This window comes from Hippopotamus amphibius, chromosome 14 (assembly GCF_030028045.1).
Source record: "Hippopotamus amphibius kiboko isolate mHipAmp2 chromosome 14, mHipAmp2.hap2, whole genome shotgun sequence".
NCBI lineage: Eukaryota > Metazoa > Chordata > Mammalia > Artiodactyla > Hippopotamidae > Hippopotamus > Hippopotamus amphibius.
In genome coordinates this window covers 75,519,139-75,536,963 of record NC_080199.1, presented here as the reverse complement: position 1 = coordinate 75,536,963, position 17,825 = coordinate 75,519,139, and the positions used below count along the sequence as shown (strand labels likewise).

Sequence of the window (17,825 nt, the reverse complement as noted above, 5' to 3'; positions counted from 1 at the left end):
AATTTGTTTGTTTAATAATTAAGTAGTTTAACTGAACAGGATTCAGAACTCTGATAAAGGATTAATGTTCAATACTGGCAGCCAAAGTCCCAGCTTTGAGAGGCGAGTGGGGGAAGGAGTACAAATACATACCAGACTTATTTCACTTTCACCTACAAAACAAACTAATAACCATCAGAGCCTTTGGAAGCTTTACTAAGGCCAAGTACACCTTGTTTTACATAAGATATAGGTCCTCATAACTTAGTTATGCACATTTTTTACGATGGCCCCTATTATACACTTTAGGGCAATTTGTTATTTAAAAGAACTCTAAGATTACTCTTCCAATAGAGAAAAAAATTAAAATCTCATTTGTTTACATAAAAGTGGTATGCTTTTTAAGTGGACACAGGATAGTTTATAGTATACTCATCTATATAAATAAGCACATAAACACACGATATACATAAAGTTTTACTTGCCTATTGCCTATTTCTGCACTTGTTTCTATTTCTCATTTCTCCTTCCCAGTCCAATTTTGAGGAAAAAAAATCCCCCCCGCCCCCCCACATACTTTCTCCACTGAGGGATCCTGGTTATCAGAAGTAACCGTATTAAATCTCAAGGCTGGGAATATAAAGGTATAAACTATGCTTGACCCTCTCTGCCCACAACACCTCTTCTGCTCCTATCTTTTCACCTTTTCTCCTCAATCTCTCATCTGCTCTGGAGTTTTGCTAATAAGAGGACAGTTATGATACAGCTATTGTCACTAACTCTGAACAAAGCAATATCCCTACATAAGTCTGTTCCTCCCTACGACACCCCACAACTACCACAGTGAAGGGGGAAACGGAGGGAATCATGCAAATAACTACAGCAGCTGGCACTGAAACCACTGAATCACAACAGCCATAAATTCTGTTACAGTTCCCGTGTCTTCCTTTAAGAATACGAAGTACTTTAAGCTTCTCTGGTGGCTCAAATCCCTCTTTTGTTTTCCCTCTGGCGGATGATTGTTCCAAAGATTGCAATAAGTCTGTGGGCCAAGGCAGATCAAAGCCAATGGATCCAATTCACTTATTCATGCACACATTAATATTCATGGTTCCGGTGCTTGGAGACTCTCCTTCAGTGAGCAAATCAGGATCCCTGCTCTTACAAAGCATACATTCTGAAGGATAGAGCCTTCAACACCTGCCTCTTCAACCCAAATATCCTCGGAAGAGCACCCCTGGGAGAAACAAGCCTGACCACGACGACGTCATCAAGCTTCCCTCACCACTGGGTCAGCCATGAAGAAAACAGAAGACAGCAACACACCGGTGTTCACTGTGGATGTCAAGGCCGACAGGCACCAAATTAAACAGGCTGTGAAGAAGCTCTAGGACCCTGACGTGGCGAAGCTCAACACCCTGATGTGGCCTGATGGAGAGAAGAAGGCATATTGTTCCACTGGCTCCTGCCTATGACGCTTTGGATGTTGTAGACAAAACTGGGATCATCTAAACTGAGGCCAGCTGGCTGCTCCCAAACATCAAAGTTTCCACTATAAAAAAAAACCAAAAAACAAACCTCAAAACCCCGCCTCTTTAAAAACACACTAACTAGATGCATTTATCATCATAATGTACATTACAAACATTTGCTTCTTAAAAAATTCCTCTTAACAACTCTTTAATACACAAAATTGCCATTTCTTCTATCTCCAATCAACCAAAAAATGTACATAACCACAGATTTTTCTACTGTTTTGTACTTTCTCAGAAAAAGAGACATATGACAGGAAAGCTAAAGGGGGCTTATTTTGTAAATCTCCCAGGCCCCTTAACAGGGCCATTTTAAGTCTGGCTAAGTCTGCTACAACTATAATTTTACATGCAAGATATACACAGATATATATAAAGTATTTTTATATGTGTGCCTATATAATTTTAGAACCAACATTACTTCCTATGTAAACCTATGAAATGAGACATTTGATTCTTCCAGAAACACTGGATTTTGAATAGGAAGGTGGGCCTAGAGTGAACTTTAGCCCCATAAACAGGAAAAGTTAAATGCCTCTGCATAACAAAATTAAAAAGTACCTGGATTTGGGGGGAGCAATCAGAAAGGAGAAGAGGAGAGGGAGAAGGGCACAGAGCCAGCCTGAGTATAGGAGCCTGGCGTTCCCTTGGGATGGTGGCCAAAATGCATTTTAAGGCTAGAGATGCCCAATGTCCGACACCAGCACTCCTGGCACTGTCACATATAAACCTCTTCTCTGTCCCCCTCCCCCCAAATCTTCCATAAAGCTGACCATACCCACAAAGGCCTTATGTGAACTCATTTCTTTTTTTTTCTTTTCCATTCTTTTCTAGCTCCTGCAGACACATCTATCCAACAACTGCATCACAGACCTCTCAACCACCCATGAGCACCTCAATGGGTTGGTCCAAAACTATGTATTGTCCCTTCCGCACTCCTACCAACTGTTTTTAACTGTTCCTTCTCATAACTTCCAACGTTCCACTAGCTCATTAACGTCATAACCACTACAGGAACAACTAATATTTATTGAGCACCTGTAATGTGCTAGTTACGCTGCCAAGGGCATTATATGCGTAATTTCATTTGATCCTCAAACCCTACTAGACAGGTATTTTGTTTCCTAAATGTTAGGAAACTAAGGTTCAGTAGTAGTAATTCTAAGCATAAGTGATGGAATTCAATCCCTGTTCTGACTCCACAGCCAGCTTAACTAGTATATGCCAATGCCCCCAAGTCAAAAAACCTGGGAATCACCCCTCTCATTAATCATATGTAGTCAGTTACCTAGCCTAACCAATTATACCTCCTAAATGCCACATCATCTCTACTTCCAGCGCCTTCACACAGAATAACAACTAGCATCTACCAAGTCCTTCCTATGTGCCAGGCACTATTCTAAGTAACATACATTTTCTCAAGTTTTATCCCCCAAACCCTATGAAATGAAGAACCTAAGGAAGACAGAGGTTACATAATGAGCGACAGAGCCAGACTCTAACTCGGACAAGAAGAATCCAGAAGTGCTGAGCACTTAAACCCTACAGTGTAACAGCTCCTACTCTGTCTCCCTACCTCCCATCTGGACCCCCACCATCCTTCAGACTGCCACAGATATTCTTGTGGAATGTACATGTTATCATAACGTTCTCCTGCAGCTCTGTATCACTGATTGGATAAAGTTGAAATTTCTTGTTTTGTCATACAAAGTCCTTCATGTTTCTGTTCAAGTCAGTTCAATAAATATTTGAGTGCCCACTGTAAGCGAGGCAAAGTGCTAAGTGCTCTGAAATGAATAATACAGCAGGCCCTGGCCACGACTCTAACCCCAGACATCATGTCCTTCATGCAGAGTAACCACAGGCAGCTCTCATAAAGCAACACCTTACACACTAGTGCCTTCGCCTAGAACAAAAATCTCTCAGTAGTCTGAAGAGTTAAGTGCCTGTGTGATGCCTTCCCTAACAAACTGGAGGCAGAAATGCTTCCTCTTTTAAGTTCCTACAGCACCTGTTCAAACTGCTTTCAGGTAGCTGGTAGAACAGAGGTACTGATCAGTTTCCAAACAATACCATGAGCCAGTTCAGGGCAAGAGCTGACCCCTGCCATCCACGTCTGGCATGCAGAAGACACTCATTTGCAGAAGACACTCTGAATGAATAAATAATGAAAAATGTAAAACCTGATAAGAAAAAGAGAGGAACAAGACAGAATTAGGCATGCTAACACACAGGTGCGTCAAATTAAAAGGAATGTTATTCTACTTTGCTTCCGATTTGGCCTACATTTTACTCCTATGGGAAAACTCACGTGTGGGACTTGGACAAGCTAAAAAGCCAAAAACTTGTTGTTCATGGCTCAAGAAATCTCTGGCAGGCCAAAAAGAATACTAGATCAAAGTCCATTTTCTAAAGGGGTGTGGAGATGGGAATCAAATCTATCCAAGCAAATAAAATTTATCTACTGAGACCACCCGTCGTCAGTGCTGTGTCACAGTACGTGAAAGGGAAAAAAAAAAATCAAAATCTGTCCTGGGACGAAGGCCAATTTACAAATAAGCACCACTGCTGCAAGAATGTGAAATTCTTAAAGTGAAGAGAGTTCCAATAAATCGGCGTTCACAACTGTTTACTCCTCCTGAACCGCCACTGCTTTTCACACAACTTCGTTTCTGTGATTTAAAAAGAAAGCATCTACACAGTTAAGGCTACGCGTAAGTGTACTGTATGGCTCCTGGCAGATACGAATGTCCTGATTCATAAGCTTACATGTACACAGAAACATCAGAAAAAACACTACATCTAAGTGGAAGGTCCTTCGTCTAAAACAGGGCATGAAGCTCTGAAAAGGAAGCGATGTCTTTCCTGAATGGAAATGTGCGCGACTGCTTCCACGTCAAGACCCGAATGTTGAAACTGGTCCCTCGAAGATGTCCAATCTCTCTCCCACCCCGTCCAGCCTCAGGGGAAAGGCGAGAATTCACAGGCAACAGGCTGGGGCGCAGGGGACGATCTCTCCCCGCGCCTTTCCAGGGAACAAGACCGAGGCAAGGTAGCCGGTGGCACTCTCCTTCCCGGCAACACACACGCAGGAGCGAAAACCTCATCCCCACCTCTCCCCTCCCGAAAACTGGAGCAAACAACGCGCACAGCGGCCGGACGGCGGCCGGAAGCACCCGGCGGCGGCGGCGGCGGCGGGGGACCGCGCTCTCCTCCCCCGGCGCCCCGCCGCGCGCGCCCACCTCCCCGGACCAGCGCGGCCGCCCCACGCGCGGCCCGCGGCCCCGCAGCCCGGCCGGGCGAGGAGAGCGCGGGGGGCGCCTCCCGGCCGCCCCACACCCCCCGCCACCCGCACCTGAGGCGCGACCGGAGCCGCGAGCGGGCGCGGGGTAGGCGGGCAGAGCAAAGTTACTCACCGCGGGAGCGCGGCCGCCCGGGCGCGTCCGGCTCCCGGCGCCGCAGCCCAGCGTCGGCTCCGCTCCCGCGGCCCGTTGAGGGAGCGCTGGGCCAGCCAGCCTGCGCCCCGCCGGGAACCGCCGCCGCGGATTTCCTGCCAGGGAGCAAACTCCGGCCGAGACTTCACTTCTCAACCGCCCCTGCTGCCTTCCCGCGGGCGAACACCAGGGCCGAGCCGCGCCACCCGACAAGCGCCCGGGCCAATCGGCGGCCGCATGGGGCGCGAGGGGGCGGGCCAGAGGGCGACTCCGCCTATCCGAGGGCGCGGGGGGCGGGCCGGGCCGGGGCCGTCGCTCCGGGTTAGAGTGAGCCCGCTCCGCCCGCCCTCCCCCACCCTCGGCCGTCCACGCCGCCCGGCCGCCTGCCCCAGGCCAGGGAAGTGCCTGTGCGCTCCCCGCCGACCGCGCGAGGAGCGGGCAGCAGCTGGGGGAGGCGGTGGACGTCTCAGAGGTCGGGGGTGGGCTCAGGAGAACAGGTGGCGCGGGAAGACACAACTGTGGGCGTGCCGGGCGAGGGGACCGCGGGGGTCGAGGGCCGGGACCGGGGCCGACCGCGACGAGGAGGGCGAGGGGAGTAGGACCGCCGGGGAGGGAGAAGGGTTCTGGCGAAGAACACCTGAGCGGACGGAGAGCAGGGAGGTACGGAGGGAGAAGGAGGGCGGAGAGCGAGTCCGGGAGATGAAAGGTTGCCGGGGCGGGGGCGGGGGCACCTGGGAACAAAGGTGACGGGAGGTTCCGCAGGTAAGGAGGTTTAAGAGGCCAGAAGAGTAAGGGGGAAAGGACGTCCAGGGCGAGGCAGGACGTACTCCAGGGGTAGAAGAAGATCCTAGAAGAGACGGGGTGGGGCGTGGGGAGCGGGGGCACTTTCCTTCAGAACTCTCACTCCTCCCCCCACCCAGAGATGAACAACAGACGCTTGCCCTTCGACCCAGTTGAGCCGTGCAGCTACACGATCCCGGGTCTCACCCATCCTGTTCTGTGGTGAAATTCACCAAAGTTTCTCCGCTGCCGTTTAAGTCTGTTGTCCCGGGAAAGCCCCCCGACCCGGCCCCGGGAGGTGGGGTCCCGCCTGGGATAGATCCCGTCCCCCAGCGGGCCGGCCCCCCAATTAGGAAGGTGATCTGGGGGCGGCAGGTAAGGCCCCGCCCCCTTCGCCATCACCTGGGGGGACGGCGCCCCGCGCCGAGCGCTGGCGCGCACCGGCCGGGCTCGGGGGTCCGTGGGCGCGGTTGCGGGGCGGGGCCTCCACGCCCCGCCCCGTGGCCGGGCGCCGCCGCGGCTCCACCCCGCTCCTTCCGTCCGCACTCCTTCCGTCGGTCCGTCCTTCCTTCCTTCCTTCCTTCCTGCTGCGCCCGCGCGCTTCGAGGTATGGAGCCGAGCCTCCGGTCGGCCGGCACCCCCTGAGGATCCCGGAAGCCGCCCCCGCCATGGAAGAAGACCAGGAGCTGGAGAGGTAACGGCCGAGGAGGGGGGCGGGAGGAGCGGGCCGCGCCCTGCCCCGGGAGCCGGCGGGCGGGCGGCCGGGGCCTCGGCCTCCGCGGCCGGGCCTGGCGGGGAGCACAGGCGAGGAGGGAGCGCTGGGGGGAGGAGGGGCCCCGAGTGGGAAGGGAGCGGGGGAGACCTGGATCGCTGGAGCGGGGGCGCTCGGTACGCTAGATATGAGGGAGGGAAGACGAGTTGTGAGACCTGAGCTCCGTCCCCAAACTGCCCACCCCCATTTAATAGAGCTGACGGGCGCCAGGCCAGTTTCCCAAGCGGTGGGGTTGGCTCGTCGGCCAGGCCCGAGCCCCTTCTCTGTGCCGAGCGCTCGCTGATCCACTTTGTGCGCCGAGTGCTCCCTCTCCCTCCGGCTTGGCGACTCTTCTCAGACTTTCCGTTCTAGTGTCCTTATCCCCGGCAAGCGGAAGCCATAGTTGGACCTGCGCGCTGATGATCTTTAGTTTCTATTTTTATAACAATCTGCGCCTTTCAGCTCCCTTTCCATCCTTTAGCAGGGCCCGCCCTTTTTTAATCCTGTCCCTTTCTTGTGACTCTACCAAAAAGAATATTTTAGCAGACTTTATTAAGGACACTCCCCTTGTGGCCACGTGAACGGCCAAATGGAGTAGAGAGGAATTGGAGACAATAAATTATTTACTGGTAGACTGTGTGGAGGCAGGAAAGTAATAAAGGGCTAATGCTAATAGTTCTGTGTAACTGGAGTGCATTAGAGTTAATAACGTGTTGCAGTTGTGATGTAGTAGTTGAGAAAAAGCTAGTTACAAAACCATATTCAGTATGATCTCATTTTTATAAAAAATATGTGTGTAGAAAAATATCTGGATTGAAGACCTCAATGGCTGAAGGCGAGAGGAAGACAGCCCTGGAAATGGTCCAGGCAGCTGGGACAGATAGACACTGTGTGACATTTGTATTGCACGAGGAGGACCATACCCTAGGAAATTCTCTTCGTTACATGATCATGAAGAACCCGGAAGTGGAATTTTGTGGTTACACAACAACCCATCCTTCAGAGAGCAAAATTAATTTGCGCATACAGACTCGAGGTGCCCTTCCAGCTGTCGAGCCCTTTCAGAGAGGCCTGACTGAGCTCATGAATGTCTGCCAGCATGTGCTTGACAAGTTTGAGGCCAGCATAAAGGAATATAAGGATCAAAAAGCCAGCAGAAATGAAGCCACACTCTAGTCCCTTATGCACTATACAGGGAGGACTGACCTCTAAGAAATTCTGTTCGTGCTCTTGCAAAACCCAGAAGTAAAAGTTTGTGATTACAACATGATGTCCTGCAGAAAGGCCTGCTTCTAGCTCTTAACTCATTTCGGCTATTGGAGTCCCTGCAAGAAACTGTATTCTTCTAATAAATTCCCTCTTTTATTTAAACTGATTGGAGTGGTTTCTGTTCCTTTGTTGCCTCTTTTAGATTTGGGTTTTTTTTTTTTTCCTTTTAATTGAACCAACATTGAAAGTGAGGAAACTATGAGATAATCCGGGGCCTAAACAAGGACTTTGATTAGGGGAATTAGAAGGAATGTGCATGCACACCTGTGATTGGGCGAGAGAGAGAGATGCAATAGAGCATGACCCCAGATGGGTTGTGGATGGTTTAGAAAAGAAAAGTGGGAGTGAAGGGAGGACTTGGCCTCTTCCTGGATGTTTTTTAGTAATTCATGAGAGAATTGCATCCTTTGCTGTGATTGGTAGATTGGGCAAGGGTGGGAAATGATTTGAAAAACTGTGAGAATTCTGGTTTCACGTGAGAATGTTAGGTAATGTCAGGCTCCATCTTGATGGCAGCATTGATAGGATAGACTCCAGCTTAGTGCTTAATTTCAGGACACTGGTATATTATAGAAGGGGAAAACTGGGATGACCAGATAACAGTTTCAGTCCTTGGGTAGGTGTCTCAGTATAGCCCAGGGTTACATTAAAAGAAACAGTATTTGAGAGAAAGTAAGGACAGGGAGGAGGAAAACTGCATGTGGGGAAAATGATTTTTTGGAAAACCTAAAATATTAGTGAATCACACCTTTTAAGAGCTACCCTATTTACCTCTTGAACCTTGTGCTTCACACCTGTCCTACCCCTGTCCAATTTGACCTTTAATTCACCCTAAACATCTGTCAGCCTTTGAACCTGAGCACCCCACCCCCAGTACTCTGGGAGGGGAATCTGCTTTAGGTATGGAAGCAGAGAGGATCTTCCAGAAATTACAGGAAGAGAAGGAGCTGGCAGTGTAAAAAGAAAAAACAATCTGGGGGAATAGAACTTGCAAAAGTCCTGCAGCAGAACTCTGGAAGTTTGAGGAATTAAAGGTCTTGAAAGAAGATTTGCATATCTATAGCAGGGCAGGCAAGGAGGAGAAGGGCCTCTGATAGATTCCAAAGGAAGAGCTTTGGGGTGGGAAGGACTTTGGAATGGATTGTAGAGAGGCCAAGGTAGAAGTAGATAAACTTTGTAAGAGCTGAAGTGGCCTGGAAGGGCCATAAGCTAGTGATGGAGAAAAGAGTGGATCTGAGATATGTTTGAGAGCCAGACTGGTACAGAATTGGTAGACCTCAGGAATAGGATGTGGAAGGTGAGGAAAGAGAAGGATGCCTCCTATCAAGGTTTGGGGCCAAATTACTGAAATGGGAAGCAGGGTGGGGGGGGGGGGGATTGTTGGGAGGTGGAGAAGGTGACTGGAATCAAAAGTTCCAGTCACTTACTGAATGAGTGGGTCAGTAGACATGAATTAGAGGCCATGAAAGAGATTTAAGTGGAGATAAACTTTGAGTTCTTGCAACAAAGATGAGGTAGATGCTTAAAAGCTGGAATGTGATTAGGAGGAGGGCTCAGGGCTTCCCTGGCAGTCCAGTAGTTAGGACTCCACACTTCCAGTGCACTGAGTATGGGTTGGATCCCTGGTCAGGGAACTAAGATCCTAACATGCCGTGCGGCACAGCCAAAAATTTTTAAGAAATTAAAAAAGAATAGGGCCCAAGCCAAGCCTTGGACAAGCTCAGTATTTAAAGCTTGGGTAAAAGAGCAACCAGTGAAGTGCTGGGAATGTCTGTAGAAAGTTGAGTTGTGGAAGCAAGGCTTTCAAAGAGGGGAGAATGATGAATGAGTCACATGAGGACAGAAAAAATATTGGTTGGAATGAACAGGGAGGTCGTTGGGCAGCTGGCACTGTTAGTTTAGTGCCTAAATAGGCTGGACATTAACACTCACAGAAGAGTGGCTTAGTTTGGGTTTTTCAATAAGGAAAATACACTGTAGGACATTGAAGACTAAAGTTAAATGGGAGCAGGAATGGATGGGGAAAGATCAGAGTTAAATACCTGTGAACCAAGATCTGTCAGGAGATGAAAGTTGAGTTTCATTATGGGCATAGTGGTGTGGAATGGTGATAGCAGACTGAAGTAATCAGTAACAGTACACAAGGGAGATGCACCCACTGGTGACCACCCGCCACATCTCATGGCTTCATTGCTTCTAAAAGGATTTATCGTCACTGATGATGTGGCATGCAATCTTGAATCCATTTAGGGTAGATGTAAACTCAGGTTCATACAAAATACCTTCACAAGGCAGATGTGTGAAAAGAGAAAACAGCAGCACAGGCAGGATAACCGAGAGTGACTGAGATGTGGGAGGAATCTTTGCAGAAAGTCGGTAGGAACCTAAGGGAAGGTGGAATTGGTCTATGAAAAAGTGAGGGAGATATGAATCATACACTTTATATAAACTGAAAAAACTTGATCCGTAGCTCTGATTTGCTAACAGCATTTCACTCAATAAAATAATATCAATGGTTCAAGCTCAGAAATTCTGCTCAGCTATCAAGTACTATGCCTTTTAAAGAGCCAATTATTAAATAAAATTATATACCAAAGGCTTTTAATATATAATAATTTGAGTACTTGCCTAGCACTTTTCATTTTCAAAGCACTTTATATTATATATTTATAAACTTTATAAATTGCATATAGCTGCAACATCTAAGTGTTCTAATTAGTTGTTATAATACATAGTGCCTATAAAATCTCTGGAGAGGAAAAGGTGTCTACATAGAAAGTGGTCCAGTCAGTGTCATTCTGAACCAAAGAGTGTCTAGCATTTCCAGAAACATGAAAGCATACCAAGTTTTACGGTCCACCATTCCCCACCCTTCTTTTTGTTTCCCTTAAACATTTTACTAGGACTGTAAATGGTCTCCAGATCACTAGACAAAAGTCATCTTTTCTGTTAGCAACATTTAGAGTCAGAGACAATCTCTGTACTATTCCTCAAACTGGGCTTCTAGGAAATTTGCCCAAATCCACCAGTCTGCTTTCAAGTACTTATAAAGAACCCAAATCCAGCTCTTTTGTGCTCAAATTCTTAATGTTGGTTTCTCTTATGCCATTTGGAAATTTATAAACTACAGTCACTGTGTAGTCTGTATTTTTTTTTTTCATAATGAAATTCCTTCCAAACCTAGATTTTTGGGTCTCTATCAAATATGTACCTAGTAGTGGAAAGAGTCCTGAGAAATGGTGAAGATAAGAGAATGAGTGTCCTCCAAAGCCCTCTGCTTGTGAAGAGGGCAAACGAACTGTACTCGTGAAAAAGGTATCAAATTGCATTTACGACCAAGTGCCCTAACGCGCATCGTAGGGTATTATCTGCTGAATGCAGAATGGAATTGGCAAGGGACACTCTTGCAGCCAAGATTGTTTCGTGCGCACCCACTCTGCCAGCCACCGTCCTAGGCACTGGAGAAGGCAAACCATCGGGCAGTCTGCCTTCCAGTAACTCACAGAGTACTGAAGTAGGCAAACTGGTAAAAGAAATAGTGTTCTGGGATAAATGGTTTCCTTTTTGCCGGTGTAAAGAAGCCATTCAAGATTCTCCAGCTAGGGAATGTCATAAAGCTTTCATTTTTTCTGTCCCATGCCTGTGTAGAATGGATGAGCGGAAGGAAACATCGCAAGACAGCAGGGAGTTAGGGGGCATTTGTAATAGTCCAGGTGGAATGTAAGGAGGGCACAGTTGTAGGAGTGGAGGAAGCAGATTCTCTGTAGGGGTACAGGTGAGAGGGGGTGAGCATGGCCCCACATCCATGTCTTTCAACCCCTTTGTTTTCCTACCACTCCCTAACAACCAAAACCTGTACGTCTCCTCTCCCGGACCTGTCCTTGCTAATAGGAGTTCACCCTTACCTCCTTCCCCTGCCTGATCAGAAGAATTCACATCTTTAACAAGGTCGCATCTCCAGGGCTATGGATGTGGAAATTGAGGGTGAGGGGAGGAACATCAGGCAGTGAGCTGACCCACTCTTGCTACCCTCTGCCTGCACCAAGCGGCTGTCCTCAAAGGGAGCGTCGCATTCATTCATTCATTTGTTCGGCAAAATCACTGAGCATAGCTAGATGCAAGGACGGCTTAGGTAGTTAAGGAGGGCTTTTCTGAGGAGGTGACATGTGAGCAGAGAAAAGACAGACTAAGGAAAAATGAGAATATGTTCAGAATTTTCTAGAAGAACTTAGATTATTCAGCAACAAAAAAGTAAAATGATGAACTTTTTAAAGGAATAAACTTTCAGCATTGTATGTGTGTGTAGGTTTTATCATTGCCTACATTCATATCACTTGTCTTTAATCTGTATATGTATTTACCTAAACAGAGTAAAGAAATTTGAGTTACTGTGTGGGACAATAGGATACAGTAGGAGTTTGGGATTGGCTAATAGATGTGTGTGTTTTTAGGAGAGTTGATCTAAATTTTGGTTTTCATATTTTTGAGAGAAGCATATCTTTCTTAGGAGCAGAAGTGGATGTGCTTGGGACCCTGCACATCTTGAATTTCAGGCTAAATAACTGCGAGGCAGTATAGGATAGGAGTTAAGGGCTCGCACTGTTGGAATCACACCACCTGAGTCTTGGTCTTGGTGCTAGACTTTTTAGCTATGTGACCTTGGACAAGCTGTTTGACCTCTTTGTGCCTGAGTTTCTTCTGTAAGATTGGGATAACTAATACTTACCATATAGGGATGTTATAACTATCAGTTTAGACAATATAGTCAAAGTGCTTAGGACAGTATCTGGCCCATACAGCATGCTCTCATTGTTAGCTATTAATATTACATCATTAATTGTGTTGAACAAACTAGTTTCATTCATATTTCTTCTGGGTGAAAAGTTGAAAAAAAACCTTCGTGCCCTCTTATTTTCTTGTTTACCCTGGCTCAGTGCAGCACTATAATGTAAATTTATGGACTCCTGTATGGAAGGTTATCAGTCTGCTAAAGCCATTGCTTTTTAAAAAGATAGCTTGTAATAGCATTCCTAATATAACTGAATATAGATTAAAAATAAAAGATAAATGGATTGTGTTTCTCTTCACAAAGAAATTAAGATTCTGATGGAACATTCATATTCTTCCTCAAGCTTCAAGACAAAGGTTCAGGAGGAAGGAAAAGCAAGTTCTATAGCAGATGGATACCTGGTTGGGGGCCAGATATTTGAATACTGATAGGAAGTTAGGGCTCAAGCTATGTCAGCTAAGCATGAAATTGCGCAAAATAGAATATATTGGTACTTTATCTACTAATTCTCAGTAAATTCCGTGTTTGTTATATAAGACTCTTAATAAATGTCAAAAAGAAAAGTTGCCTGTGTGCTTTTCTCAGTTTTCCATGCTGACTTGGTAAGGGTCAGACCTCAGAGCAATTGTAGGTGACGCCTCAACCAATTCTCTAAAAAGGGCTCCTAGAGAAAATCAAGCTGCCCAGAGCATCCACTCAGACAGGGGCTGGAACACTTGGCTTAACAACAGTTTGGGGTTTGGAGGGGGCTTTTTTAGGTTTTTGGTTTTTCTTTTTTAAGGGTGAAATAGGCTTTCTTTCTAGGGGCTTCTTTCGACAGTACTGTGTGGAGGTGAAATGTTAAGGCAGAGGGTCTGGTTTGAATCTCTGCTTTCCTGCTTCCTAACTTGCAGATGTGGGAGAGCAACTCAGCCTTTCGGAGCCTCAGTTTCCTTATCTATAAAACTGAGCTGATAATAATACCTACTTTGTAGGGTTGCTGTGAAGAATAAACGCAGTAAAGCCCTTAGCACGATTCCTAGTACAGTTAAGTACTCAAACATTAGCTGTTGCTGTTACTGTTGTCATGTTGGCTCTTGTTGAAGGCAGTTAGTGGTGGCGAGAACAGCAGCCTTCTAGTACTGGGCACTCCTCTATCCGTGGGAGTCCCTGCCTGTCTCTTCTTTCCGCATCGCCAGCTGAGACATCCGCGCACTGGCCTCGGCACTTCTTTCAGTTTTGTCCAGCTTGTTCCTGTTTCAGGGCTTTGGCACTTGCCTTTGACTTCCCCAGCCCCTCTTCTCCCGGGTCTTCACATGGCTCTCTCTTCCCAAGGTACTTACTCAGAGGCCATCCTTAACCACCGTGGCAGTTACCTGTTGCTGTATAACAGATTGTCCGAAAACTAAGTGGCTGGAAACAAAAAACATTTCTCACTATTTCTTTGGGTCAGGAATCTGGTTGGAGCTTAGCTGGAGAAATCTGACTCAGGACCTCTCACAAGGCTGCAAGCAAGGCGTCACCTGGTCTGTAGCTATCTCAAGGCCTGAAGGGGTGATTCACTTCCAGGCTCGCTCACATGGGATGGCCTTGCGCCATGGCCTCTGCCTTCCCCCAGGGCAAGAGATCCAGGAAAGAGGGAGAACGCAAGATGGAAGCTCAGTCTCTCTATACCCTCATCTCAGCAGTGTCAGCCCATCACATCTGCCCTGTTCTGTCTGTTAGAAGTGAGTCAGTAGGTCCAGCCCACACCGAGGGGAGGGGATTGTATAAGGGCAGGAATACCAGGAGATGGGGATCCTTAGGACCATCTCAGAGGCTGCCTAACCTCAACTGCCTTCTCCAAGATAACATGTGTGTCTACATCCAGACCTCCATTGCTTTCTGTCTCCTGACTTGGCTTCATTCCTATACAGTCCTCACTGTTAACTGATGTTATGTTATTTATTTATCCGTTTATTGTCTAACTGCACTTGAATACAGGCTTCCAGAGGTCAAGGGCTTTGTCCTTATTTGCCTTTGTATCCCCAGCACTTATAGCCATGCCAGGCACGCAGTAGGCTTTTGTTACTCCTTAGTTGATGAACGAATGAATGACTGTGTGTGTGTGACTTAGTGTCAGTGTCTGAGCATGACTGCCACGGCAGGGAGGGAAAACTGCAATTGCACTGACATTATTTTGCACACTCATTAGCTGACACTTGCACACTCAGCCACCACAGTAACAAGCTCCAAGAAGAAAAGGAACTCTTGAGTGAGGCAAGGAGGCCTGCCTGTCCTGTGGCTTCCATGGGAGGAAGAGCTAAGGCGATGAGCATCGTGGAGCAGCTCAGTGAAGGTGGCTGTACCTTCTAATCCATCTCACTGATGTCTTCTATCGCCAAGAGCCTTGGATACTGACATCCTGTACCACCTCTATCCCATGTGATGTTTGTTATCTTCTCTCCTATTGGTCTAAAATAAAAGGTAGCACATCTCCTGCTGAAGGGTAATCAAAGGACATTTTGATTTTGCAGTAACAACTGTATGGAAGGGTGACATGCATTATCCTTGAGATCTTGTCCCCACAGAATTCTAGTGGAACAAGCATAGAATTATTATTTTGGGTACCACGAGGTGGAATTCCAAGGATTTGATTCTAAGGTATGCTGTTTTTCAGTGCTAAATACTACATCCATTTCCTGGCCAGCTGTCTGATAAATCTGTGCCATTCATTACAAGTAGCCTTGCTTTGGAAAAATACAGAATATATACATTTTTTTCCAGCAGTTATTTTAAAATCCTACCATGGACCAGGTACTGTGGATGCAAAAATGAATCTCATTTGGTTTCTGCCTTCATAGATTTTGCAACCAGGGTAGACCATGGAGCTGTGTATTACTGAACGAAAGGAAAGGTCATTTCTTCTAACTCTTCCACCTTGTTCAAAACTGTAGCCCCTCTCCCAGCACCTCACCCTGCAGTATTTTTTTAATATAGCCCTATTACTTTATAACATGTTGAATTTACTGCATTTATTCTATATGATCTGTTCCTCCCCCACCCCGCCACACGCATGTCCTATAACGTAAGCTCCGTGGGGGCAGAGACTTTTGTCTGTGTGCTCACCCTGGAGCAGTGCCTGAGCCCCAACAGGTGTTCAAAAATATTTATCATGTGAATGAATAGAAGGTGGACTCTCTGTGGTTTTTAATTGAATATCCTAAGAACTGAATTTGAATTTGTAATGCTGAAACAACTATGCTATAAGCTTCGGGGTTGAAAAACCACAAGTTTGTAGTTAGTTGTTTGTCTTTAGCTGCATACTCTGTCCACATGGAGATGACAACATGCTCAGACCTGCACGGCAGAGTTCACTAGGCAATGGTGGTCATGACCAGAGCAGGCAGAGATAGAGTGCCAACTGAACATCCCGCACAGTCGGAACCATATGGATCTTACACATGCATCGACCAGGTGGTAGGGGAGCCCATAGGGGCCACCTGAGCTAAGAAAAGTGGGCGATGTTGTTTCCTGTGGGTCTGAAAGGCCAGGAACGGTTCCCGCTGAGTGCATCTCACAGTTGTGAGCACTGACCCCCAAGGCAGCCTCTGTTGGTTTTGTGAGCACCTGCTGTATTTTACATACCTGCAGCATGGTTTCAGATTTGAGGAGTTCACTGAAAAATAATATTTCAAAAAATAAAATCTAATAGGGTGAACTAATGTGGAGTTGCATAGTTTTATTTTGCCATTGAAAATGAACTTTGTTTTGGTTGGAAATGGTGAGAAATCCCAGGCTTTATACGGGCTGATAGCACAGAAAGGCCTACCGTGTGTGTTTTCCAGCACCATCAGGCAATCCGCCAAGCAGCTCAGTTCTGACACTGCCTGCCTGGGGATGGTGTCAGAGCTCACGCAGTCCCGCAAGACTGCACCTACCCACCCCCACTTCAGATGCCAGTTGCAAATCCAAGTTTTTGTCTGTGCTTCTGACCTGCTGGCTGCAAATGGGAAGTTCTCATGATCCATCCCTGGGCTCATTTAATGTGTTAGAGTGGCTCCTAGAATTCAGAGAAACAGTCACTTACTTTTTATCAGTTTACTATAAAGGATACAGATGAAGAGGTGCCTGGGCAAGGTCTGTGGGAGGGTGTGAAGTTTCCACACCCTTCCTGGATGCTCCACTTCTCAAATCTCCACGTGCTCACCACCCAGAAGCTCTCCACACCCTGTGCTTCTGGGTGTTATGGAGGCTTCGTTGCACAGGCAGAATTGATTAAATCATTGGTCACTGGCCGCTGAACTCCATCTCTAAGCACTTGGTGGGTTATTCTGGCGACCAGCCCCATCCTTAGGTTACCCGGGGACTGTCCCTAAAGTCACCTCATCAACATAATAAAAGACAGCTTTATAGCACTCATCAATTAGGAAACCCCCATTGTTTTAGGAGCAGCTGTCAGGAATGGGAGGAAAACCAAGCATATGTCTCTTACTATAAATCAGCATAAGACTAAAACAGAATTAAATGAAGCATTCTATAAATTGACATCTATTATGCCATTTTTATCACATTCGCTCCACAACAAGATGCAGAGTTTTCTCTTGGATCCTCAGAGGATTTGGTCCACAACTCTAATTTCTCACCAGCATACTTGGTAAATTATATGGGATCTCAGAATGAATTTTAATTGGAGCTTAGATTTCAAGATAAGGATCACATATCATTGAGATTCCTCATCAGAGCCTGGTCTGCTTGCTTACTCTGTGCTGCATACTTGAGCACAAATCCTGGTGTTTAGAATACTTAACAGGGTTTTTGTTTGAAAGTGATTAATACATAATTGGGGATATAAGTGTCAATTATCATCTCATTCTCTGAAGATGAAGAAAAAGATTAAAATCATCAAGTTCAGTGTCTATCAAAGGAAAAGAGTTGGGTTTATGTTCTCCATCAGAGCTTGTAATCTAAGGACTCAATTCTACAGTTCTACAATTGTTTTCCTGTTTTTTTGTTTATTTGTTTACAGGGCAAAAACTGTACTTTGTCATTAAATGGGTGGGAAAAAATGGATATTCTAGAGCGTTTGTGATTAGAAACTATTCTGCTGCTGGCACATGAAAAGATGCTCAACATCACTAATCATCGGGGAAATGCAAATTAAAACCACAGTGAGATATAGCCTCCCGCCTGTCACAATGGCTGTCATCAAAAAGACAAGAAATAACAAGTGCTGGTGGGAATGTGGAGAAAGGGAACCCGCCCACACTGTTGGTGAGAATGTAAATTGGTACAGCCACCATGGAAAACTATAGGAAGTTTCTTCAAAAAAT

At 46.5% G+C, this 17,825-nt stretch overlaps 3 protein-coding genes across 8 annotated transcripts in view; 2 read left to right on the top strand and 1 right to left on the bottom strand.

Annotated features, from left to right (window-relative positions):
• The window catches only part of LNX2 (ligand of numb-protein X 2), an 83,842-nt gene extending 77,657 nt beyond the window's left edge, over positions 1-6,185 (bottom strand). For 4 of the 6 annotated variants that reach the window (XR_009049069.1, XR_009049068.1, XR_009049067.1 and 1 more), the window contains exon 1: positions 4,928-5,066. The gene's annotated coding sequence lies outside the window, so the exon portion shown is untranslated. Of the gene's footprint in view, positions 1-4,927; positions 5,067-6,127 lie in introns of those variants that run through there. The other 2 variants (XM_057707854.1, XM_057707853.1) reach the window with 2 other exon arrangements.
• A 101-nt stretch (positions 6,186-6,286) lies between these two features.
• LOC130835945 (DNA-directed RNA polymerases I and III subunit RPAC2) lies at positions 6,287-7,851 on the top strand. The gene is made up of 2 exons (XM_057707856.1): positions 6,287-6,419; positions 7,277-7,851. Exons 1-2 carry the CDS (start codon positions 6,394-6,396, stop codon positions 7,650-7,652), a joined length of 402 nt encoding a protein of 133 aa, XP_057563839.1. The 5' UTR covers positions 6,287-6,393; the 3' UTR covers positions 7,653-7,851.
• The window catches only part of LOC130835947 (protein POLR1D-like), a 41,380-nt gene continuing 29,843 nt past the window's right edge, over positions 6,289-17,825 (top strand). Inside the window, exon 1 of the mRNA XM_057707857.1 lies at positions 6,289-6,419. Within this exon, the coding sequence (XP_057563840.1) occupies positions 6,394-6,419 (26 nt within the window). The 5' untranslated portion in view covers positions 6,289-6,393. The remainder of the gene's footprint in view (positions 6,420-17,825) is intronic.

What these genes read in the sequence shown, in the direction of transcription:
- LOC130835945 (XM_057707856.1), top strand. Translation starts at nt 6,394, where the DNA reads ATGGAAGAAGACCAGGAGCTGGAGAG. An exon ending in GAAGACCAGGAGCTGGAGAG is followed by an intron (nt 6,420 to 7,276) that starts GTAACGGCCGAG and finishes ATATGTGTGTAG; the next exon opens with AAAAATATCTGGATTGAAGA.